This window comes from Podarcis gaigeae, assembly GCF_964106915.1.
Source record: "Podarcis gaigeae genome assembly, chromosome: 2".
Classification (NCBI taxonomy): domain Eukaryota; kingdom Metazoa; phylum Chordata; class Lepidosauria; order Squamata; family Lacertidae; genus Podarcis; species Podarcis gaigeae.
In genome coordinates, this window is record NC_139679.1 from 119,956,576 (window position 1) to 119,982,603 (window position 26,028).

The 26,028-nt window shown below is 43.4% G+C and overlaps 1 protein-coding gene across 1 annotated transcript; it reads right to left on the bottom strand.

Moving 5' to 3' along the window:
* Positions 1-8,596: 8,596 nt before the first annotated feature.
* LOC310835930 (vomeronasal type-2 receptor 26-like) lies at positions 8,597-25,794 on the bottom strand (the record flags this gene model as incomplete). Its single annotated transcript, XM_083720874.1, has 7 exons — positions 8,597-9,714; positions 11,881-12,007; positions 12,864-13,091; positions 18,499-19,305; positions 21,544-21,783; positions 24,781-24,845; positions 25,731-25,794. The coding sequence occupies 7 exons, from the start codon at positions 25,792-25,794 to the stop codon at positions 8,804-8,806; spliced, it is 2,442 nt and encodes an 813-aa protein (XP_083577000.1). The 3' UTR covers positions 8,597-8,803.
* Between the last annotated feature and the right edge of the window lie 234 nt (positions 25,795-26,028).

Consider the following 26,028-nt stretch of genomic DNA (forward strand, 5'->3'; position numbering starts at 1 on the left):
TCCCCTTTAATAAACCCCGGACACCAGAAAGGTCCTTTGTCCTCTTCCCCAAGGGCAGGTCTTTCTGCTGGTGTCACCCACCTTCCTGAGGGGCCATTGTTCCTTCTGCACAGGGAACGCAGTCATAGCAGCAGAGCAGCATTCCTTCCTGAACTACCTTGAAGAATCCAGGTTGGCAACTTTCCACACACCTGGAAGTAGGCAGGGGCTGAGCATAAAGGGGCATAAAGGAAAACGTGTTAAGGCTGATGATTTAAGAATGATAACAATGTATTACTTGATTAAGTATCTTTAACAAAACTTATTAACTGCTTGATTGCAGCAAAACCTCTAACGATAATGTTTCCCTGTTAAATCAAAACCCAAGATTCTTCCTCTTCCCTTCTCCTGCTGCTCAGTTGTGTTTCAGTTTGGTTTGTTAAATCCTCAAAGCATAGACCTCCCCTCTTGGACTTGATACAGTGTCATGATTGCTGTATAAATCAGAGGTAACGAAACTGTTTTCATTTGAGGGCCATAGATACCCAAGCGGAACCTTCTGTTGGTTTGGCCAAAGAGTGGGCTTGATTGAGAACCACAACTCTCAAGTCCTCAGTCCAATATGTTTTACCATCAGCCATTTTCCAGTACTCTGAATTATTTTTATATTTCATTGTACGTTTCAGTTTTATAAAACATATTTGCATAAACATATTTTATCAAAAGGGAGGTGTCTCAAAACCTTTTAGCATCACAGTATAACTGCAGCAGACATACAGTACAGTAAAACTATTTCCAGAAAATAATGCTTGTTTTGTTTTTTAAAAAGTGGTCCTAGGTGTCACATAGAATTTGGGGAGGGGGTCCAGATATTAGCCACCCTTCATATAAATAAATGATAAACTGGTGAAGCAGTTCCTCTCACCACAACCTGTTTTTTAACTGGTGCTGGGGCAGTATTTTCTAACAATATTTTTTTCATTCACCAAATTGGTTGGGAGAGGAACTAACTGCAAAAGTTGAGGGATGGTTAAATTTCCTTGAAGGGTTCAAGTTAGGAGGCCATCTCTTCCAGCAAACAAACCTATTGCTGCATAGAACATGGATTTACAGGAGCATTTCAGGAAATATTGCTAGCATTGATTGTCAGAAAAGCTCAAATGCTGACAGGAGAGAGAGAACAGTTAGCAGCAGAAGGCAGGGAGGAGGGGTGGGGAGCAGCTGTAATCTGAGCTCTGAACAAAGGGGACGGAATAAACAGGGCCAAATAGACAGGCAGCTGTGTGAGAGCTCCAATAGTGAGGCAGACGTTGGAAAGCAGGAAACATTCTCTCCCAAATCTCATAGGATCTCAAAAGTGGCAGGGACGTGCAAAAGATACCGGAAGAGAAGGTGGGGGCTTCCATGCTGTGGAAGGGGGAGGAGCTCAGTCTGGGCATCTTCTGATGAGGACGATGAGTAGAGGAGCTCCATTCTAGTTTGTTGTTTTAGCAATAAATGTGAAATAATTAACAACCAGAGTCGTCTCGCATTTGTGGGAGAGACCAAGCCATAACACTGATGCTGCTAAAAGCCACACTCTCCTACAGATTTTTTATGGTTTAAATATGACAGGGGAAGGGGAAAACCATTGGCCACCTCTTCTACTTACTAAAATAAGCAACCGCCTAGAAATCACCCAGCAAACAGCTGAATCCTGCATATACACAGTTTCACAGGGACCTACTCTTAAATCTTCAAGAAATGCAGAAGGCACCTGAAGGTAGCCACACACCAAGCTAGGTGACAGTCAGGAGTTCCCAGCTTGATAACACAGTAAGCTTAGGTAATTAAAAAGGAAGATTTATTCCAAAAACAGATAGCTCTGGATGGCTCTAACACAGCCACCACCATTATCACTCAAGATGAGCCTTCTGAAGACTGCTTACGGTGTCTACAGAATATATTGAACGATGCCCCATACGTCTATTGTTTTGCTTCCTGTCTAGCAGTCCTCCTATTCGCCAACTCCTCGGACTTATTGGATCAGCTCCAGCCTCTTCCTTTTCTGAGAGAATATCTCTGTGTCTGTTCACGCCTATTTGAGCTTTCTGAGAGCTTTGGCTGAGTTCCAGCCCGCTCTCGGTCATTCCCCTGGCAACCTTCATTCCAAGGGGTGGGAAAGTCTCCTCTGACTGCTGTTCAGTCTGTGTCCGATCTGTCCATCTCTGTTCTGCAGCTGGCTGTAAAGTTCCACTAGGAGCTGGCTCATTCCGGACAGTGACATGATTAGAGCTTAGATGGGATGGGAAATCCAATAAAATGAAACAAATTATTCCTCCCACCTGGTTGTGCCATTTGGGGCACACAGTGGCATTCTGGTCGATGTTGCACTTCAGGGCCAGGGATCTCTGTCTCTTGATGCTCCCAATCCTCTCTCTAAGGAGGGACTTATTGGGAAACACCACCCAGTTCACAATGTCCAAGTCAGCTGCCAGTTCCCCGTTCTCATCCAAATACACTCCGTCCATTGAAGAATTGTAAAATTGGGTGTCTCCCAGGAAAGAGTGGAGCTAGAATGGCAGAGAAAAGGGCCACATATAGAATAGGGGAAACAACACTGACTATTCAACTCTGCACATTTCATGCTTGGATCTGCTCTCATTTGGGATTGGCTACAGAGTGTCAGGGATTGGTTGGGCAGTTTGGTGGGAAGCACTACCCAGGGAGCCCCCAGGGGAGGAAGGCTCAGAGCCAGGGGATTGGTGGTGGGACACTGAGGAGAGCTCAGAGGAAGAAGACTGCAATGAGGGGCTGGATGCTGAAGGGGGCAACAGGGTTTAGTGAGCAGGGGGAGTCGGTGATGGGGAGCAGTTCAGACTCTGAGGCTGAAGCAGAGGAGAAGGGTGAAGAGGCTGCTGGAGAAGCCAAGGACCATTTGGGAATGACCGGGACAGAGGTATCTAAATTGTACAGAAATTTATTTATGCATGCAACAACAGCAGCTACTCTCCTAAAAAAGGAAAGAAGCAGAAGGAAGAATGGATACAAAATCTAATGGAATATGCAGAGATGGCAAAAGTTCCCGGAAGAATAAAAAATCATGTTAACAAACTTTTTTAAAATGGTTTATTGAATATTTGCAGACAGATAAATCACAAACAACTAAAACCATTGGCAGGATTATTGTAATAACCTGCAGTTTCATAAGAATATATATTTAAAGTAGATTATTAAATGAGCAAATTAAATGAATTTGGATATGCCGAAGATATAAAAAAGCAAGTTTAAAGAACCACAGAAAGAGGGGGATGGAAGTCAAACGTTGAAATGTTAAAATGATTTTAAAACTAATGAAATGTATAAATTTTAAAAGTATCAATAAAAACTTTAAAAAAGATAAAAGACCGAATGGGAAGTGTTGCTGAGTTATATGCTGGTTTTCTTGAATAAATAGTTAAGAACTGCCTGCCTCTTTGTTCTGAGCTGCATGTGACTCCAGTCTGGCACCAAAAGATGTATAATGAAGGTGCCAGACAAACCTCCCTGGAGACAGCATTCTCCAACCGGGGAGCCACTGCAGAAAAGGCGCATCCTCGTGTTGCCACCCTCCAGACTCTTCATGAGGGAGGGACATGAAGAAGGGCCTCAAACAATGATTGCAGTTGTTATCTGCTCTGCATAAAAAAAATTCAAGATATATAAAATGGAAAATTTAGTTGAATGCATATTAATGGGATCAGAATATACTGTGGTACCTTGGTTTACAACCATACTCTGTTCTGGAGGTCTGGTTGTAAACCAAAACAGGTTGTAACCCAAGGCACACTTTCACCAATGGGGCCTCCCCCGCCAAAATGTGTTGTAATCCAAAAAAACGGACATGCAGCTCCGGGTTTGACGTGGTTGTAATCCAAAACGGTTGTAATCCAAAGTGGTTGCAAACCAAGGTACCAGTGTAAATACACCAAAAATATGACAGTTGTCCACATATATTAAACTCTTAGCATAATGAGAAGATGAGTCACTCAGACACCTAATACAGTCTCCAGCAACACACACAATCCTTTATAGAAAGGGAAGAGCTAAGTGGAGCTCAGAAGATGCCAAAGTTACACCCTAAACAGGAGGGAGAGTCAGTGCAATGCCATCTTCCCTGCCCAAGAGAATTCTTATGGAGGAGGTGGGGGTCGAATGGGCCAGTGCAAGGCAAAGAAGAGGTTAGGCCAGTGGTGGGAATTCTTACCGGAGAGACTATCATCGGAGAGGAGATAAAAAGGATTCAATTCACAGAACTTCACAAAGGGATTTACAAAATTTCACCTCCCCCCTACATCCCCCAATTCTCAGACAATCTCCAAGACTACCATTCTGGAATTGTACAATTGATAGCGATGTTTGGCTGAGATGTCCAAGATGGGAAAGGAAATACCTGCCATGGCTGTAGCCTTTGAACTTCCAGACTGTTCTTCAACCTCCACTTTGATCTAGACAAATACACAGCATTTAAGGAACGGGCCACAGCTTGGACACTGTTGTAAATCCTGTAGCTGTTTAGAGATAAGAGTCTTTCCAGATATTCTTGGGGCAGCATCTCCAGTTCCTCCCTTTCTCGGCATCTTGCCCAGCTTTTCACTGACAATGTGTGCTCTATATAGGAACAAGTGAAAGCTTCTTCCCAAAACTGCTTAATTGCAAAGAAAAAGGCATCAATATCATCATATTTGGCCCATTTATTTGCCCCAATAGAGAAAGAAAGAATACTGTGGAAGTGCTGGAAATCTAAACCACTGTTGATTAACTCAATTAAGTCTACACTCAAATCCCACATCGATGTTGTGATCAAGACTTTCCCTGCAGTGGGTTTGACCAGCTTGTCAAATGTCATTTCAGCAACTTGCATTCCCTTCCAGAAATAAGTAGATTCTACGTAATATAAGAATACTTGGACTTGTCGCCACTTTTCTGATGGTGGAACTTTGGACCTCATACGGTATGTATTAAGTTGTGGAAAGCTTAGTGAGATAGCAACACAAATGCCACTCTCTACAAACATAGGTGTCAATGTCTTCATGAATGTCTCTCCGTTTTCAGTGTCTGGAGCAATGAGACCAATGAACGTCCATCTGAAGTGATGGAGCAGCTTGACAATTGCTGGGTAAACGGCCTCTTCTTTGGGGACTGTTCGATAGAAAAAAGGGAACTGTCTCTTGTCATTTAAAACATGTGAGCCAAAAGCATAGCTGACCTGGCAAAAAAAGAAGGACCAAAGACAAAATAATTCATACCCCAAATAACATATATTTGCTTTGTAAAAACACGTGTGTTCTTGGTTTTTTACCCAGACATTTCTTGACATATAAGACTGGATTCCATTTTTATTTTTATGAATCCCCACAGTTCCTGTTTTCATTTTTTAAAATACGCCTTTATTATTTTATTTTAATGCTTTATAATGTTGATTTGTTTCAATAATTTTGTTACTGTTTTAGGTTGTGCACTACTAAAAAATTTTAAATAATTGAGTGGGTTATGAATGTTTTCAATTAATAAACAAATTTCACAGTTTCACTCAGAGGAAACTTCCCCGCTTTATCCAATTTTTAGTGGCATGGCCACTAGTACGAGGGAAGTTCCCTTCCTTCTCATTTTCTATGCACAGGCATACAAACACACAAACACAGGAATCAGCATTTGACACAAATGGAAGGGAGGAAGGACAGTTAATATCCAAAAGAGCACAGCTATTCATCTGACCATTTTTTATCTCCTTTCTTCAAAGCTTTGATATCCAATGTCTTCCTCATTCTGAGCTGACAATACGCCAAATTTTCATGCACAGCCAGATAATCCCTCCATCTCCATTCTTACCTGTGGCATTTTATAGATGCCCAACATGCTTGAAATCTGGATGGAGTTCTCAGAGTCAGAGTCAGCCCCTTCCAGAACAGCAATCAAGTTTTTCTTTCCTCCGCAGTTGTAGTTTGGAACATTCGCCTGTCTAGAAGAGACCAGATCTACCAAAGCTTCATATGTTATCCTTCCATGAAAAAAGGTCTCATAGATATTGTAGCCCAGAGTGGTGTTGGGCAAGAGCCTGGGATTCTGGTTGATATGCTGAATGGCAAAGAAGAAGGACAGGGGCAGCCAGTACCTTGTTCCTCCTTTGCTGAAAAAAATGTACATATCACATCATATCCTCCAGCATTCGGTGACAAGCTTCTAAGGATAATATAAAATCCTGGATTCAATTTCTAGAATTTAATCACCCTAACACTGATCCAAATTCGGACGTTTGATAGCAAATTCCCAATTAATGATGCATGAGTGTTGGGAAATCCTTGTTCAATCAATACTCATTATCCCTTGGAAAACAAAACTAAAGCAGAATGAATTTCTCATGATGGAATTAGACATGCATAGACTTTCAAAGAACAATAGGAGTTAAAAGGTTTTTAAAGGCTCATTAAATGACACAGAACATCTATTGCTCTCTCTCCTCCGCCCTCCCCCAAGCCTCTTATATTTATAATTAATTTTATTTATTTGTTTTAAAAAAGAAGTGCAAACATTAAAAAAGAAAGAAAATGAAGAATTAAAAACTTAAATCCAAAAGCATCACAGCCTGGAAGGCCCAAAGTACACAGATACACCAAGCTCCAAAATGGTGATAAGTAAAAATCAATATTGAATGGAGCAGCAGTAACCCCATCCCCATAAATGGACTTACTGCTTAAAGCTGGTAGAGGGAGACTCCTTGAAGTGGTGTAGATTAAATATAGCAAATCTGGCAGAGATGACTCCACTAATGAGGTGGTCTCCTGGCCTGTAATAAATGAATGGCTCAATCCAGTCTCTCTCCAAAGTCAATGGGCATTTTGCCTTCGCTCCACAGTCTGCATGAGGCAGGAAGAGCAGGAGAAGCAGTACCATTCTGTGCCTGCTTGGAACACCTTCCTTTCCTGTGACTGCTCCTCTGAACTAGAAGATAATTAGATAATGTGGATGGAATCCAACCAAGGCTTGACATCTAGAAGGGATAGTCAGCCTTGCACCATTGTATAGCAATTTGCCTGTCCTAAATCTGAACCCCAATTCTGAGTGGTACACAAGGCCTTTATGTACCAATCCTTCCCTGCTCTGATGAAATATGTTAATAACTTCATGTTGTTGTCAATTCTGATATCTCCTTGATTGGACTCAAAGGTGATCTTTGGACAAATCTCTGGAGCTTTGTTGAAAAGGTGATGAAAGAAAAACCCCTCTGTGATTTTGATAATTACAAAGGGAAGAAGCACAGACTCTGAAATGCCCTCAGTTCTTTACATGGCTTCATGCGCAGGTGCAGGCTGGAGAAAAACATGTTTGCAAAAACTCCCACATGTGCCTTCAAACTCTGAGAGGCATAACAGAATGGGCAACTGAAAAGTCTAACTTTGGTGAAAGAAGCTCATTCCACACCCTCCAACATTCCTCTGATGTAAATAGGGATGCACATCTTTTGGTGCCATGCTCTCGCGGGAGCCTGCTGACTTGCGTGAGATTGTGGCACCACTGCAGGCTTGAGCAGGGTCAGGCCTGGGATATGGAAGGCTGAAGGTTTAGAAGGGTCGTTCTGAACAAGACCCCTCCCCCTATGTCCTCTTAGGTTTATTCTTCATCTTGATAATGATGGACGAGTGTCTTTCCAGAACTTCTGAGTTCTGCCTATCAATCTCTCATTGACCCTAACAGAAAAATTCTTGGCAGTCAGATATTCTGACCACCTTTTATCACCAAATAATGATCCATGCTGGCAGATGAGCAAGCAATGGACTCTTTCCAGTTAGCCATGCTCCACTGGGAGTCCAAATGAGCAACTTTTTTCATCCCTTGCAGGAGGGTGCCCTGGATAGTGTGACCTTGTCCCCACCCTCCACAGTCTAGGGCTCCCCACCACCTGTTGTCTATGGATTAAATGTGTCTCAGTGTGTTTATTTTAGCAGTTCTGCCCTGCCTCTTATATGCCAGAGGGCCAGCTGGAGCTAATCTTGGGTGGATTGGCTTCTATAATGACAAGTTCTCCCATATCTAAAGAAGTCAGGAGACAGAGCTTCAGCTACAGAGAATCAGAGATAGCCCAGATGAAAGAGGGAGAATGTCTCCACTCATCATGGTAGTGGAAAAGCAGCAGCAGTAACCGCAACTCCAGTCAGAGTCAAATAGGAGTTCATGCTAGCAATACTCAAGCAATTTTTATTTCAAGGAGCTGACCGTGGCTTTGAGACTAGAGAGGCTGCACTTCCCTTGTTAATACTTCTGCTCAAAGATGTATTGGAAGCAGTCCTAACCCGTTTTCTTTTAAATTAGTATTTTAAAATACAGGAACTGGCAGAAGGCTTTCCCAGTAGTGGCACCCACCCTGTGGAACGCCCTCCCACCAGATGTCAAAGAGAACAACAACTGTTTAGCCCTGTTTAGGGAAGCTTTTAATGTTTGATGTATTACTGTATTTTAATATTTGTTTGGAAGCGGCCCAGAATGGCAGAGGAAGCCCAGCCAGATGGGTGGGGTATAAATAATAAAGTATTATTATTATTATTATTATTATTAGACAACATTCAAATGATGTCATGTTTTCCAAGTTAAAACAGCACAATTAACAGTAAAACTTAATCATTTGGACATATTTTAAATCCATCAGACAAGGAGGCATAAATATTGTTTTCTGCAAGTTGAACCCAGGTGTGCACTAGCTGCATAGAAAGTAGTATTCTTTCCCTGAAACATGATGGATTCGCCATTTGCCAGATTCAGAATCTGATAGAACACTAGCTGTAAATCATCAAACCATCACAGAACAAGATCAAATACCATCCTTTGATTTCATCATTAGATCCTTCTTTGTATTCAAATCAGGCCTGAGTAAAATTATGTAGCACTTTGGAAAGAAGATGCAGCCCAGAAGCCCAGCACTGGAGGCCAAGATAGAGAAGATCTGCACGGCCACCATATATTTCCCCTTGGTGCTCAGGTAGGTGGGCACAAAGGACAACCAAACACTGCAGAAGACCAGCATGCTGAAGGTGATCAGCTTGGCTTCATTGAAAGCTCCAGGCAGCTTCCTGGCTAGGAAAGCCACCGTGAAGCAGATGGACGCCAAGAAGCCCATGTAGCCAAGGGCAGCATAAAACATGGCAACAGACCCTTCATTGCATTGCAGGATGATCTCTCCAGCCTGGGAGCTCATGTCAGATTCTGGGAATGGTGGAGAGATTCCCAGCCAGATGGTGCAGATGACAACTTGGACAATGGAACAGGAAATGACAATGGAGTTAGCCAGACTCTTCCCCAGCCATCTCCTCATCGTGTTTCCTGGCTTTGTGGCCAGGAAGGCCAGCACCACAGTGATGGTTTTGGCCAACACAGAGGAGACAGCAACTGAGAAGATGGTGTTGAAGGCCATTTGTTGAATAAGGCAGGCTGCTTTCTGTGGCTGGCCAAGGAACATGAAGGAGGACAAAAAGGAAAGCAGGAGGGAGCTGAGGAGGATGTAGGAGAGATCCCTGTTGTTGGCTTTGACTATGGGGGTTTCCTTGTACTTAATGAATGTTCCTAACACAATGCCTGTGGTTAAGGATAACAAGAGGGAAAAGGACGCTAGGAGGATCCCCAAAGGTTCTTCATAAGCCAGGAAGGTTATAATCTTAAAGACACATTGATCCCTGGGCTTGTTTGGATGTTGATCTTCAGGACACCTCGTGCACTGCTCTGCATCTGCAAAGAACAAGAGTACAGTGGTGCCTCGGGTTACATATGCTTCAGGTTACATACACTTCAGGTTACAGACTCCACTAACCCAAAAATATTACCTCAGTTTAGAACTTTGCTTCAGGATGAGAACAGAAATCATGCTACGGCAGCAACAGGAGGCCCCATTAAGCTAAAGTGGTGCTTCAGGTTAAGAACAGTTTCAGGTTAAGAATGGACCTCCAGAACGAATTAAGTACTTAACCCAAGGTACCACTGTAATATCAAACTTATACCCTTCTGAAATGCTTTTCCCTTGCAGAAAGCAATACCAAAGCGGCTCCCACAATAAGAAAACATTACTATATCCAATAACAATAATTACATATGAGCAAGGACATCAGGAATCAGTATTAATATTGTAGGTCAGGGAAAACCTGGGGCAGCAAGTATGTCTTAATTTGTTGGTGAAAACAATGGGGAGAGCCTTCCACATGCTAGACAGTGCAATGTAAAAGCCCTACTTCAATGTCACAATAACCCTGTCAAATGGTTCAGGGTGAGAAAAATGGACTGACACAAGGTCCTTCAGTTGTTCTTGCTTCTGGCTCAACAGATTTATGTCTTTCTTTTTGGAGAGAGAGGTTTGGAAGAGAGGTTCTTATCCTCTTGTCGGAGAGTTAAGCACAGTGGTGTTTGTTCCAAGCACATTATAATTTGGTTCAATTTGCATCTGCCCACATCCACCTGTAAATAAATGTTCCCCACTAGAATGCATAAAAGGTAAAAGGTAAAGACACCCCTGACCATTAGGTCCAGTCGTGACCGACTCTGGGGTTGCGGCGCTCATCTCGCTTTACTGGCTGAGGGAGCCGGCGTACAGCTTCCAGGTCATGTGTCCAGCATGACTAAGCCACTTCTGGCGAACCAGAGCAGCGCACGGAAATGCCGTTTACCTTCCCGCCAGAGTGGTACCTATTTATCTACTTGCACTTTGACGTGCTTTTGAACTGCTAGGTTGGCAGGAGCAGGGACCGAGCAACGGGAGCTCACCCCGTTGCGGGGATTCTAACCGCTGACCTTCTGATCGGCAAGTCCTAGGCTCTGTGGTTTAACCAACAGCGCCACCCGCGTCCCTACTAGAATGCATAGGCTAGAATAAATCACAGATACTTAGCTTTGCTTAGAGTTTCCATAAATAACAGCAAACAAATCTCCATCCATTGTCAGAAAAATAAAGATTAAAACTACTTGGCACTCGGTTTTCCTCACAAGAAGGATCTTGCAATATGCGTGCTATAAAAATCTCATTTAAGAGAGATTCGGTTCACTTGCAGGAAGGCACGGTCACACAGCTCCTTCTTCGCTTGCTCCAGGAAACACGAAAAGAAACAGGCTGAGAAACTGGGGGGAGTCTCAGTCTGCTTGTGAGAATCATCAGAGATCGCAAAGAAAGGAATATATGATAACAACCAGATGAGAAAGAAAGTAATAAAGGACTATCCAGATCGAACTGGATAGAACTGTCCAATTAAAGCAGTAAAATATGTGATGCCTGGAGTTATCCGGAATTTTGGACTCGTGCGGAGCTTGATGTATGGGTACCCTCAAAAAAAATTTAAAATTTGGCTGTATAATTTGGAACTAATGTGATTTGAATAATGTGATGTGATTGGCCTGTTAATATTTTTTTTTTTTAAGAGAAACTGGGGGGAGTGTGGTGTGGCTTTCTTGTGCACATTTTGCATATGAATTTCAATAATCAGTTCTAAAATTTCTCTTTAAAAAGCCACTGATATCAGAATGAAATGTCCTCTTTCCCAAGGTCATCCCTTTCCACTGGGACAGGGGTCTGCAACCCGCGGCTCCGGAGCCGCATGTGGCTCTTTTACACCTTTGCCGTGGCTCCGGGGCGGATACTAGCGAGGGGAGGAGGCGCATTGTGCACCCCTACACTCCCCACTGTGGCGGGCGCTGTACTGGCTGTGACGTTGCATGGGGGCGGTGCGTGCGTTAGTCATGCACCGTCCTGACGTCACCTTCCCGCCCGCTGTCAGATCGCGGCTCCGGAGATATATTTGTTTTAAATGTCTAAATGGTTTTGCGGCTCCCAGCTTTTTTTCCCTTCGGAAACGGGTCCAAGTGGCTCTTTTTGTCTTAAAGGTTGCAGACCCCTGCACTGGGATCACCCACCTTCCTGAGGGGCCATTGTTCCTTCTGCACAAGGAATGCAGTCATAGCAGCAGAGTGGCTTCCCTTCCTGAACGACTTTGACGAATCCAGGGCTGCAACTTTCCACACACCGGGAAGTAGGTAGGGTCTAAGTAGAAAGATAAGGAGCATTTTATAAAAAAAAAGTTATAGAAATGGTGAAATGGGAAAAGCTGTGGGAAAGTGATCTTAATTGTACTGCCTCTAGTGGGCTGAAAGAAAACTATATGAAAATGGTATCTAACACCGGTTCAAATGGCTGAAATGTCTAAAAATGCTAATAATCAATGTAATCAACTTTTATTCATATCTGGTGGTTTTGTAAGAAAGCAACAGCTTACCAGGAAATGGTAAATAATGAATTAATTAAGATGACAATAGACAGGGGCAGAAGCCTTTTTGCTAGGTTTGATCGGGCCAGAGATACCGAAAATAAAGATAAAATTGTTTATGTATGCAACAACTGCAGCAAGTATTGTATTTGCACAGAAGTGGAAGGAAACAGCAATATCCAAAAAGAAGAATGGATTAACAAACTAATGGATTATGCCGAAACAGCAAAACTCACTGCTAGACTAAGTGAGTCTAAGGATGAGGTGTCTGTAGAAGAATGGAAACCCTTTTCGGATTACTTAAGCAAATAATTCTTTTTCAATACGAGATAGATTTAGATCTTAAGCAACAGAAGAACAAGAATATGGTATTTTCAGGTTTATATTTTATACTGTGTATACTATTAGAAACAAATGGACAGTTCAGAGAGCAGAGATATAACAATTATCGAGTGATATGGGAACTCAAAGAAAAACAAAAATGGTAACTCGTGATGTTTTTTAATGGACTATTTAAACAATTTAATAATATATACATATTAAAGGAGCATTCAAAAAATGTGTTAGCCTGCCCCCCCCCCATGGAAATGACGGAAAGGGTTACGAAGGGCCATGAAAGATGATTTCTCCCACCGGGCTGAGCCATTTGGGCCACACAACGGCATCCTGGTCAATGGTGAATTGTAGGTCTGGCAAACCCCGTCTGTTGATACTCCCAAATTTCACTTTAAGGATGGACTTATTGGGAAACTTCAGCCAATTCACGACATTAAAGTCAGCTGCTAATTGCCCATTCTCATCCAAATACACTCCATCCATGGAAGAATTGTAGAACTGGGAGTTTCCCAGGAAAGGGTGGAGCTGGAAGGGAAGAGAAAGAACAGCATTTAGAAGATGGGAAAGGGCACTGACTATCCAGCTCTGACCTTTTTGTGCCTTGATCTCCTCTGACTTGGACTGCGTAGAGAATCAAGAAGCTGTGCATCATTTTCAAGCGCTTGCTGCACTGAAACTTGCACCCAATGGGGCTTACTCCCAGGTAAGTAGGTCTAGGCTGCCATCCTGTACACACTTCCTGTTGGTTTCTGTTTCCCTCACTGAGCAGCTGCTGGTAGTCACAGGACTATGTTTTCATTCCACAGTCCAGATACTGGTGGATTCCCACAGGAAAGGGAGACGGGATGTGACGTATACTGGTTTCCTGTTTCCTTTGTACTGTTGTTTCTTTTTTTGGAGTTGCTCTCTGCTTCTCACAGAGACAAGATGTATATTTGTATGCTCTCTGCATAGCTTAGTAATAAAGCTTAGCAATGTAGCCATACCTGCCTCATCCTTCCGTTGCGGACTCTGGGTGTTTTATATTCTGCTGGGCTCAAGCCAAGATGAGCCGTATCAGCTCGGAGGACTGGAGCTGAATTTACTAACAATGGGAGTATCCCCCACTGAACTTAATGGGACTTCTGGCTAGCAACACATAGGGTAAAAGGTAAAGGTACCCCTGACCATTACATCCAGTTGCGAACGGCTCTGGGGTTGTGCGCTCATCTCGCTCTATAGGCCGAGGGAGCCGGCGTTTGTCCACAGACAGCTTCCGGGTCATGTGGCCAGCATGACTAAGCCGCTTCTGGCAAAACCAGAGCAGCGCACAGAAATGCCGTTTACCTTCCCACCGGAGCGGTACCTATTTATCTACTTGCACTTTGACGTGCTTTCAAACTGCTAGGTGGACAGGAGCTGGGACCGAACAACGGGAGCTCACCCCATCGTGGGGATTCGAACTGCCGACCTTCCGATCGGCAAGCCCTAGGCTGTAAAAATACTGTGTCTTTATTATGTGTTTGGGACAGGCTTCCTTGCCTCAGCATCAGTTGGTTGAAACATATTTCCAGCACACAGCTCCTACCTGCTCTGTGTGGAAACGGTATGAAACTCTGCTGTTTATGATGTGAAAAAGATTGGTTTGCTGCATATTAATAAGCCAAAACATATAAACACCGTCATAATGAGTACAGGAGCCACTGCGAGATATGCAGGCAGGCATATGATCTATAATGAAATGAAAAAGGTATTTAAATATACCTTTCTGAAGAAACCAGAGGCCTTCCTTCTGGGCATTGTCGGCCAATTGGTGTCAAAGAAGGATAGGATTTTTTTTATGTATGCTACAACAGCAGCAAGAATACTTATTGCAAAGTATTGGAAGACACAAGATCTACCCACTTTGGAAGAATGGCAGACGAAGGTGATGGACTATATGGGATTGGCAGAAATGACTGGCAGAATCCGAGACCAGGGAGAAGAGTCGGTGGAAGAAGATTGGAAGAAATTTAAAGACTACATACAGAAATATTGTAAAATTAATGAATGTTAGAATGATGTTGGATAGAAATTAAGTGGCTTCCAGCTGTAATGCTTTAAGAGAATACGAAAAAAGGGTTAGAAACAGGTAAAAATTTAATGGTAAGGATTTGCTGAACCAACAATCTGAAGTGGAATACAAAAAAGGGAGGTATGAGGAGGTCCAGGAAACAAGCTAAAGGAAAATAAGCAATGGAAAATCTGTGTGTTTTTAATTATTTTTATTTTGTATTTTTGTTACTTTTTCTTTTTTTTTCTTTTTTATTGTATTACTATAAAAAATCTTAATAAATATTCTATATAAAAAAAAGATATGCAGGCAGGCATGGCAGTTTCCCCTCCTCTTTGGGAACCCCCGATAAGAATTAAAGAGCCTCTGACAGGTTTATAGTCCTCTTTATTTACAACAACACAGAGATAGCGGCATCAAGCCACCCTCCTTCAGGATCTCAGTTGCCCACTCTGAATTCCCGCCTCTTCTGCAGCAAGAAGCACGCCAGTGCCCTGTTCTCCTGCCCCTGTGCTTCTGTTGAGCCTTAACCCTTTGTCTTGCCAAATGCAAGGTGGTTCTTTTAATGAGATTCAGAAGCAAGACAAACACAAGTGAGTGAAAAGATAAAATATTTTATTCCAAACAGCAAGCATTATATACATTACCAAGCAAGCACTTCAACCTGCCACTGGGAAGCCCTCAAGACGTGGCAAAGGTTGCATGAACCTCCTGCCAGGAGTTCATGCATGAGCTTCTGAGCTATGGCCCCAAACCATCTGATTGATTGATAGCTAGCCTGTATGGCTTGCCCAACTGCCCAGTTGCAGATTATTCATTAGCTAGTCCCCTCTTCCAATACCACACATTCCTCCAAACAATGTCTAACAACAGGACTTCCGGGTTGGCGCCATCGCCGAATGGCGGGCTCCCTCCGTGCTCCGGAGGGAGCCGGCTCGGCAGGGGTTGGGTTCTACCGTGCCGGCGACGCGGGGACCCTCAAAAGCCATGGGCACGGAGCCCCATGGACATGGTGACTCGGCTGGCACCTTTGCGCCCCTCCCCGGCCCGCGAAAGAGCCTTTTTAAAGGCTAAGGAACGGGCGCCTGGGGGGGGGTGCTTTGAGTCCGCCGCTTCCCCTGCCGAGCGAAGCCGCATGCCATTCGGAGGAGAGCGCTAGCTTCTTCTATTGAAAATTTGGATCCAAAAGAAAAACCCGTGAGTAATTGGACTATGGATTAAAAAGAGGGATAAATTTTTAAAATTTGATGCGAACGGGGGAGGTGGAAAAAGGAAGTCAGCCCCCCCTTTATTGTAGAAAAGACAAAACAAAGGACTTGACAACTAAGATCGAGTGTAACCCTATCTTGAAGAACTAACAACTTCGCGAGGGAAAATTATAAGTTGGAGCTGGAGGAGAAAAGGAGAATTTGCATTAAAAAGCAACCCCCCCCCCCCCCCGGAATCCCTGGAGCGATCTGCGAGAATACCTGGAGAAGAGTAATGGAGGCTTTGACAGCTGTCAAAGAGCTGTCAAAACGGAAGAACAAAATAGAGACGGTGTTTTGAGGACTTTGCCAGTTATATTTGGATATAAATTGGATACAAATTGTTTCAAATAAGGATTAACAAGCTATTTGGACTGGTGGATGTGATCTGGAAGGGAACTCAGTTACTGTAATCCATCTAGAGGAGCTGAGGGATATTGCATGTGTTTCTGCTAGGAAACTTGAACAGTTGAACAGAACTTTCAACCTCCTGGGAAACTGCAGAAATGGAACATTATTTTGTCTACAGAGGTCTACATACCACAAGAAACAATGAATTTATCTGTTGGAAAATGAAAGGGACATGACGTAATGTTTTGCTCCTGAATAACAAGCCTCTGCAGAGGAATTAGAAGCTTTTGGAAAAAGAACCTTTCTGCGGGGGAACAGGGAAACAAAAAGGAGGAGAGTGACCGACAAGAATAAGGAAACAACAAGAACTGGACAGAACTGGAAGTGGGGACATTTGGGATATCCAGATTTGACAAGCTTATGGAAATAAAATTGGAGTTTTTACTCCTGGATACAAAAATCTGGATAGAAGAAATGAGCCCCTTTTTGAGATAGACTCCTTCTAAGATTGGACACTTGTGACTAAAAATGACTGGTAAAGAATCAGAGAGATATGGGTTTAGTGAAATGTGGGAACACCAGGAAGATATTAGAATTGGAGGGATATAAGGAACGCAACAGGGAAAGAGGGGAGGGAAATTTGGAATCCAAAGGCTGTAAAATTATTTTTTCTTTCTTTTTGTATTTTCTTTTCATCTGCACTATATCTGAAAGGGGGGAACTCGTGGAAGGGAAGACAGATCTTAGGGGATGGGAATTTGAAAAAATTGGGTTATTGACGATGAGTGTAATTTGGGGATAAGAACTTGTTGAATTTAATTGTTTATTTAGAAGATTTGGAACACAATAGGGGGGGGAGGGGGAAGTCCTGGTTATTGGAAGAAGTGTATAAATTGGATTTAATTTGTTTTAATTTGGAAAATCTTAATAAAAATTATTTTTTAAAAAAAACAAACAAACAAACAATGTCTAACAACAAAGAAGGTCAGAAGGTGCTCTGCATTATCACTTCTTCCTTCCACCAGTTTATACATTAAAAGGCTGTTCTCAGCCATCAAAGAACTTTAACAAGAGGTGGAGAAGGGAAATAAAGAGAGGCAGGAAGAGAAGACCAAGTTAGATCACTAAACTCCTCAAAATTAGGAATACCTTCAGGAAAAGGTTGCCCGTACACCCTTTCAGACCTTCAAGTACGAGGGGAGGGAGGAAAGTCCCCGCCGCTCTTGAATGAAAAGTCTCCTAAACACTCCCTCCCTCCTGGTTGCCTAGCTACTGACTCAAAGCTATCCAGCTCTTCCCCCAACTGTACAGTCTCTGAATCAGCTGCTGGGAAAGTTGAAGGAAGGAGGGGCAAACTCTCCCCTTCTTCTTCTGTCAGAGGCTGCTCTGTCTGTGTCTACATTCCTTCATCTTCGGAGTCAAAGCAGTCTCTGGCATCCGATTCTGACCAGCCCCTGACAGCCGCCAAAACACTCAATACATGCTCCAGAAACACCCAAAGTCCCTTGGACATAGGCTGGAGCTAAGTTGAGCTTGGTAGGGGCACCCCAGTCCGGAGGGAGAGTGAGTCTCTGTAATGGCATTTCCCTTGCCCTGCAGAACTCTTGCAGAATGTGTAAGGAGTCTTATTCAAAATCAGCCGCTGGAGGGAAAGGGGTGCTAATCTAGTGGTGGGAGCTGTTTCCAGAGGTGCTGTGTCCTCTGACACTAGTGTAAGTGTTATGTACTAAGCTTGGATCCTAGAACAATAGGCAGGTAGGATCCTAGAATGCAACAACTGATTGGCCTTCAGGAAAAGACCAATCAGGCTCCAGGAGGGAAGCTGAAACAGCCAATCAGATGGGACTCATTGTGTAAGTAATGTATATAAAAGCCTGAGGTTTGGGGGGAAATTCAGTCACTGCTTTACAAGCTGCAATGGTGCAAAAATGTGGTTACAAAGCACGGGTCCACATGGATCCTCAGGATTTTTGCATTAGATCACCCCAAATTCACCATCAGATCACATAGCATGTCCATGGCTACAGCCTGCAGCAAAAAAAAACCACGCACGCACTGTTGCCTGGGGCCGCAATGGCGCAAAAACGTGGTTACAAAGCACGGGTCCACATGGATCCTCGGGGTTTTAGCATTGGGTCACCCCAAATTCACTATCAGATCACATGTCTGTGGCCACAGCATGAACCACAAAAATGATACATCCACTGTTTCATTCAGAATATATATTTTTTCTTGTTTTCCTCCCCTAAAAACTAGGTGCGTCTTATGGTCAGGTGCATCTTATGGAACGAACGAAAAATACCTGCCATGGCTGTAGCCTTTGACGTTCTAGGCTGTCTGTCACCCGCCACAGAGACCTGGAGGAATATGCAGCATTTAAAGCACGTGCCAAAGCTTTGACAGTGTTGTAAATCCTGTAGCTGTCTAGAGAGAGGCTTCTTTCCATATCATCTTGGGGCAGCATCTCATGTTTTCCTTTCTCCCTGCATCTTATCCAGCCTTTCGCCGACCACGCGTGCTTTAAATATGAACAACTGAAAGCATCCTCCCAAAACCGCTTGATTGCAAAGAAAAGGGATGGAATATCGTTAGATTCTTTCCTTTTATTTGTTTCAGTGTAGAAAGAAAAAATGCCATGGATGTGTTCGTAAGATAAGCCGCTGTACATTAACTCGAAGGAGATGTCCCACATAGCTGTTGTGACCAGGACTTCCCCTGCAGTGGGCTTTATCAAGTTCTCAAATAAATGTTGTAGAACGAAAATTCCATGCAAGGCATGAAGAGTCTCTGCATAATAAACAAACACATGGGCTTGTCTCCACTTTAAGAATTTGTGGAAATTGATCTCGAATCCATGTGTGTTCAGTACCGAGATGGTTTGTGAGATGGCAACACAAATACCACTCCTGATGAGCACAGGAGTCAGGGTCTTCATGAATCTCTCTCCATTTTCGGTGTCGGGGGCAATTAGACCAATAAACGTCCATCTGAAGTGATGGAGCATCTTGACAATCCCTGGGTACTGGGCTTCTTCTTTGGGGACCATTGGGTAGAAAAAAGGGAACTGTCTCTTATCATCCAGAACATGAGAGACAAAAGCATAGCTGACCTGGCAAGAAAATAAACATTATTGGCTAACTTAGTTTTGGATCAAAGCCAAAATATAGCTGACCCTGAATATAGTCGTACCTTGAAAGTCGAACAGTTTAGTTCCCAAACGTTTTGGCTCTCGAATGTCACAAACCCGGAAGTGACTATTCCAGTTTGTGAACCATTTTTGGAAGCCGAATGTCCGATGGGGCTTCCACAGCTTCCGATTGGCTGCAGGAGGTTCCTGCAGCCAATCAGAAGCCGCACTTTGGTTTCCAAACGTTTTGGAAGTCGAAAAGACAAATGCTTTTGCCAGGCTTTCCTTGACACATAAGATAAGGTTTTATTTTTATTTCTAGGAATTCCCTTAATTCTGGTTTGCTTTTTATATTGCTTTATGCTACCATTTGACGGTTTTGAGGGGAACAATTTTTAATGAGATAAGTCAAAACACTCATCAGTCTCCAGAGCTTGTGTTACTAAATCTAAATTTAAATGAGACTTGGTGGATAAACCACTAATTGGATTCTTTTAGTGGCAGCAAGTACGGTTATAACTGCACTCTGGCGTACTGCCCTTATGGAAAAAATTGACGCACAAATTGAGTCCGGCAAGACGAACAAAGCACAACCACACTTTTGCTGGAGAATAGCAATTGTTGTTCACAAATGCTCCAAAAAAACCAAAGAGCAATTCCAAACCTTTATACAGATTTGTGGATCACATAATAAAAATGAGTTTTACAGATGGATACTGTTATAAGCCATGTTTTATGTACGAGAATACAGGCATAATGTCCCTGGGGAAAACACATTTGAGTTTGTTGGGTGTGGATTACCTTTGTTTCTGGAATATATATGCAATGATTTGGAAAATAAAATCATTCTTTGTTCTTTGTTTTAAAGATGGTGTTTTTGTGGTACACTAAGAGTGTTTGAAAATATTAAGAGGGTTATTTTTAATAATAATAATAATAATACTTCAGGGTTCACTTGAGGGAAACTTCTATTTGCCCTAGAATTTAGTGTCATAGCAACCCATACTACAGACATTACTTCTGTTCCCGTTTACTCGCACACACAAACACACACACACCATTTGACACAAAGAGAAGGAAGGACAGGTGTTTTCAAAGAGAGCACAGCAAACCATCTGACTGTGGGATATAAAGCTGTCAGTCAAGTCCAACATTCTGAGACAGGACTAACTGCCTCTATGTGGCAGTTTGGTCAGTCGCTGCAAGGAGTGTTAACTGGTAACTGCTCGGTCTTCCCATGACTCACTACTATCTAGTATATAGTTTATCTGTTAAGTAACTAAAGCCTGCCTTCAGTAACAACTCTGTAAACTGAATGAAACTGGAAGTAAGGTAGTTTATGTTAATATGATTCAGATTCATGTGTTTTGTTCTGAGGGACAGAAGGGATTATCAGCCAGGAATGTATAAATATTGATAGGACTCAAACAAGTTAGCAACCCACTAGTCGCTGCAGAAACTCAAACAGGGAATTGTTTAAACTCTGCTAAATTATATAAACGTTCCAACACTGACCACTCCTGAATGTCTGTTGCTTTGCCTGAAAGGACAGTCCTATTGGTTATTGACCCTTATTGCTCATGTACCCCTTTTTTAGTCATTACAGTGGTACCTCGGGTTACAGACACTTCAGGTTACAGACTCGGCTAACCCAGAAATAGTACCTTGGGTTAAGAACTTTGCTTCAGGATGAGAACAGAAATCGTGTGGCAGCAGTCAGAGGCCCCATTAGCTAAAGTGGTGCTTCAGGTTAAGAACAGTTTCAGGTTAAGAACAGACCTCTGGAACAAATTAAGTTGTTAACCCGAGGTACCACTGTACATTAAAAAGAACGAGAGACTTAAGGCTGCAATCCCAAATGCACTTTCCACTATCTCCTCATGGGCTCTTCCCCTGCCAGACCTTGCCAGCTCAGTACCCATTTATGCTCATGGAGCTGAACTGGCATGGATTGGCCAGGAACAAGACCTTGGGGTTATAGTGGATGCCTCCTTTTACCCTAGTATGCGGCAAAGTGGCAAATTTGATGCTATGGATTTTTAGGAAAGGGTATATAAAAGGGTATATTAAGAAAACCTGCCAACATCTGTCTTCTTTTAAAAATAAATTAAGATTAATAACAAGTTGTCTCCATTCACACTTAACATCTACCCAACCCTCTTTTGGCTTTCTCCAAAATTTGGCTCAGCCACAAAATGCCACACCCCTCTCCATTCCTACCTGTGGGATTTTATAGATGCCCAGCATTCTTGAAATCTGGATGGAGTTCTGAGTGTCAGCCCCTTCGAGAACAGCAAGCAGGTTATTCTGTCCCCCGCAGTTGTAGTTCGGAACATTTGCCTGCCTAGCAGACAGGAGGTCTACCAGAGCTTCATACGTCACCCTTCCATGAAAGAAGTTCTCGTGGATGTTGTAGCCCAGAGTGATGTTGGGCAAGAGCTTGGGATTCTGGTTGATATCCTGAATGGCAAATAAGGAGGAAAGGGGTTGCCAGTACTGTGTGAATGTTTTTCTGCAAAAATGTACATATTGCATGATCATCACCATCATCATTATCCAGTATTCATTTGAATATGTCAGATTCAACTCAACATGTTTGGGCAAGCTTCTACAGATAATATAAAGTTCTCTATTCCGTTTCTTATACTACCCCTGATCCAGAAGCTCAACAGCCAATCCTCTCTTAATGATGTGTTACATGATGGCTACTGATTCATGGGGACGCGGGTGGCGCTGTGGGTTAAACCACAGAGCCTATGGCTTGCCGATCGGAAGGTCAGCGGTTCGAATCCCCGCGGCTTGGTGAACTCCCGTTGCTCGGTCCCTGCTCCTGCCAACCTAGCAGTTCGAAAACACGTCAAAGTGCAAGTAGATAAATAGGTACCGCTCCGGCGGGAAGGTAAACAGCGTTTCCGTGTGCTGCTCTGGTTCGCCAGAAGTGGCTTAGTCATGCTGGCCACATGACCCAGAAGCTGTACGCCGGCTCCCTGTAGAGCGAGATGAGCGCTGCAACCCCAGAGTCGTCCATGACTGGACCTAATGGCCAGGGGTCCCTTTACCTTTACTGATTCATGAACAAGGCGAGATATTTCCAGTCAACATTTTCCTTTTGAAAACAAACATTTTAAAGCTTAACTGAATGACTGGCAACATTTACTGTTGTTTCCCTAGTCTCCTGAAAATGGAGATGGCTTCATTTGAGGCACAGTGCTCTGTGCTCTTGATGTGCTCTGGATGTCCTCTGAGATTTTAGTCCAGTTTTTCTTAGGATTCACATTGTACCACAGTAAGGGGAGGAGAAATCCAGGGGTGCAGCCAAGTTTTGTTTCCTTGGAAGGAAGATCCTGGAAGCCTGTGACATTTTGTGATGTGTGGTTTATTTACACATCTATACAGGCTGAAGCTAAATAGAAGCTTGACAGCATAAAATCCCAACTGATTCTGCTTCCTCATTCAGTTTTGAAGGGAAAGCTTTCAGGATCTTCAGCACTTCCCAGAAACCCAGAAACTCTTTTATGCTTCCCTCAAACTATCTCCAAAACCAAAACTTCCCACTTAATCTCAAAAACAATTGTGTGTGTGTGTGTGTGTGTGTGTGTGAGAGAGAGAGAGAGAGAGAGAGAGAGAGAGAGAGAGAGAGAATGAATAAGGCCTCATTCCCCTTTCACAAGAGCCCTCCATGGAGAAATCACTCCTTAGCAAAAGCAACATAGCTGAGCCGCTGGGCCAGAGCCAAAAAGCTTATGTTTCTGTAGTTTCCCCATTTAAATGGTTTTATATTATTACTTTGCAGTGCCATAAGATTTAAAAAAGATTTTTGGGGACTTCTCCAAGCCTGTAGTTTTGTTTCTGCAAGATGAGAGGCTGTGTTACAAGACAGGACTGAAGTGGCCGAACCAGTCTCTGAGAAATTAGTGGCCCTAAGCCAGGTTGTTAAGCATCCTTTTTACATGTCTAAAGAGTTGGTCACATGCAGGTGGGTTGCCAAAGAAACAACCAGATAGTGATGCCTGCAGAAGGAGGGGGTAGCCCCATCGCTTGGCTGGAGAGCTTGTCATCCTAGGGGTAGAGGAACACTGGGCAAGGGCAATAATCCTGCTTCCAGGAGAAAGAAATACTGACAGGAATGTGAACTTGAAAGTGCAACGCTTTCGGCAATGTTATATAAGGTAAACAGCTGAGTAGGAATGCTCAATAAACAGCGGGTGTCATATGCCTCCCCTACAACCATTGTGGAAACAAATCAGAAGGAATGCTCAATAAAAAGTTAATCTGACGTGACATAGAACTGTTTCCTTCTTCGAAAAATTATGAAGTTTGCTGAAGTTCACAGTGGATCAGGTCTTACTTTCCTAAAGAAAAACTGCAACTGATTCCCCCATACCCCCCACTCCCCTTCACCCATGTGTGATCTCAATTTTTTACTTCTTCCGTCTTGTTGTGTTGTTATAATTTGAATGTGAAATATTATTTATTTGAAACATTATAATATAAAAGTTTTAATGCAAAATTTCTGTGATGTATTTGTATACAGCAAAGAGAAGTTTAGAGTAATTAGGTATATTTTGATCTAGTTAATCATGTAACAGGTTTATGTTAGGAAACGAATATGGATGCTGAATTTGATGTTTGTAATTTTTTCTCTTTTTTTGGTTTTGGAAATGAAAAAAGGAAAACTGCAACTGATTTACTGATTTAAAAGGCAGATGTGGGGTGAATAAGATGTGGGGGGCAGCAAGCGGGGTTTGCCCTGGCCTTTCCCACTTGCAGAACTTAAAAGAACCTCTTTAGCCACAGGATTCTTTCTCAAAGTCTCTAAAAAGCTGAGTATGTAGAAGCTACACTGCTTCACAGCTGAAAGGGAATCCTTGCCAACTTTCTGAAAGGCAGGCTATTATAAAGTCGGTGGTGCCTTAGCACTGGTGCACCCAAAAAATCTCTCTCCAAAAACAAAACAGGGTTTAGTAGAAGCAGGAAAGAGCCTGTCGATTGGGAGCAATTGGTGCTCTTGAAAATAGTATTGAGTGGAGCAGCAGTAAGCCCACCCCCATAAAATGACATACCGGAAAAAGCTGGTAGAGGGAGAGACGTTGAAGTGCTGTGGATTAAATAAAGCTCTTGTGGCAGAGATGACCCCACTAATGAGATGGTCTCCTGGCCTGTGATAATTGAATGGGCCTATCTGGTCTCCCTCCAGAGTCAAGGAGCATTTTGCCTTTGTCCCACAGTCTGCAGAAGGCAGGAGGAGGAGGAGGAGAACGAAAACAAGGACCATTCTGTGTCTGCCTGAAACAGCCCCCTCCCTTGCGACTGCTCCTCTCAGTGAGAAAATCATTAGACGAAGCCAAACCCTTTTTGCAAAGTCCAGTGGCTTTCCTTACGTTGGGTGGAGCCCAACCAAGACTCCACATCTGAAGGGGATGGAAGTCAACCTCACTGTCTCATAACAAAAATCACCTGCCCTAAAACTGAAGCCGAGCTCTCAGGGGTACAGAAAGCATTTATGGGCCAGTCCTTTACAGCTCAGATGAAAGAGATTGCGTCATGTCGTTCTCAATAATGATGTTTATTTTAGTGGATTCAGAGGTGAGCTTTGGACAAAGCTCTGGAGCTTTCTTGAGAAGCAGGTGCCAAAGGGAAGGGAATCACTATTATCTTGATAATTATAAGAAGCATTGCCTCTGCAACATTGTGAACTCTTTCCATGGCTCATGTGCAGGAGCAGGACTGGAGAAAAACATATTCACAAAAACTCCCATATCTGGCTGTAGACTTTGAGATGGAGGCAGCTGACCATGTCTAACCTCGCTGGGGGAGAGGTGGATTCACAGGCATCTGGATCAAAATTTTCTTTTAAGACAAGCAGTAGGGACCTTTGGCCCACAAGCCAATTTAGGCCAATTTGAGCCAGTGTGGTGTAGTGGTTAAGAGCGGTAGACTTGTAATCTGGTGAACTGGGTTCGCTTCCCCGCTCCTCCACATGCAGCTGCTGGGTGACCTTGGGCCAGTCACACTTTTTTTGAAGTCTCTCAGCCCCACTCACCTCACAGAGTGTTTGTTGTGGGGGAGGAAGGGAAAGGAGAATGTTAGCCGCTTTGAGACTCCTTCGGGTAGTGATAAAGCGGGATATCAAATCCAAACTCTTCTTCTTCTTAGGACTGCCAGACCATCCCCATTTGACCCAAAAGGCTACTTTGGCTACCTTCCCAACACAGAATGTATCTTTTTCCTGGGGTTCCCCTGCAGAGCAGAGGTGGAGATGAGGGTCATTTCTATTCAGTATATCTCCTGCGTAGACATACCTAGGCTCAGATAACCTCACTCTCATACTCTCCCTCGTGTAGAGCAACTCTCTGTTGGAATACGCCCGGGGGGGGGGTCCACGCAGCCCGTGAGATGAGACAAACCTCTCCGGGTGTCTTCCTGAAGTTGTGCAGCTCCAGGACATCCATAAATCATCAGTCCCGGCATGCTCCAGCAACACATGGCAGATACCTATGTGCACACACACTCAGCAGAGATCAGCAGAAACAAAGTGGAGATTGGTGTGCTCATTCTAAGCTTTTATTAAGCAGTATATACAGGGACGCGGGCAGCGCTGTGGGTTAAACCACAGAGCCTAGGGCCTGCCGATCAGAAGGTCAGCGGTTCGAATCCCCATGACGAGGTGAGCTCCCGTTACTCAGTCCCTGCTCCTGCCAACCT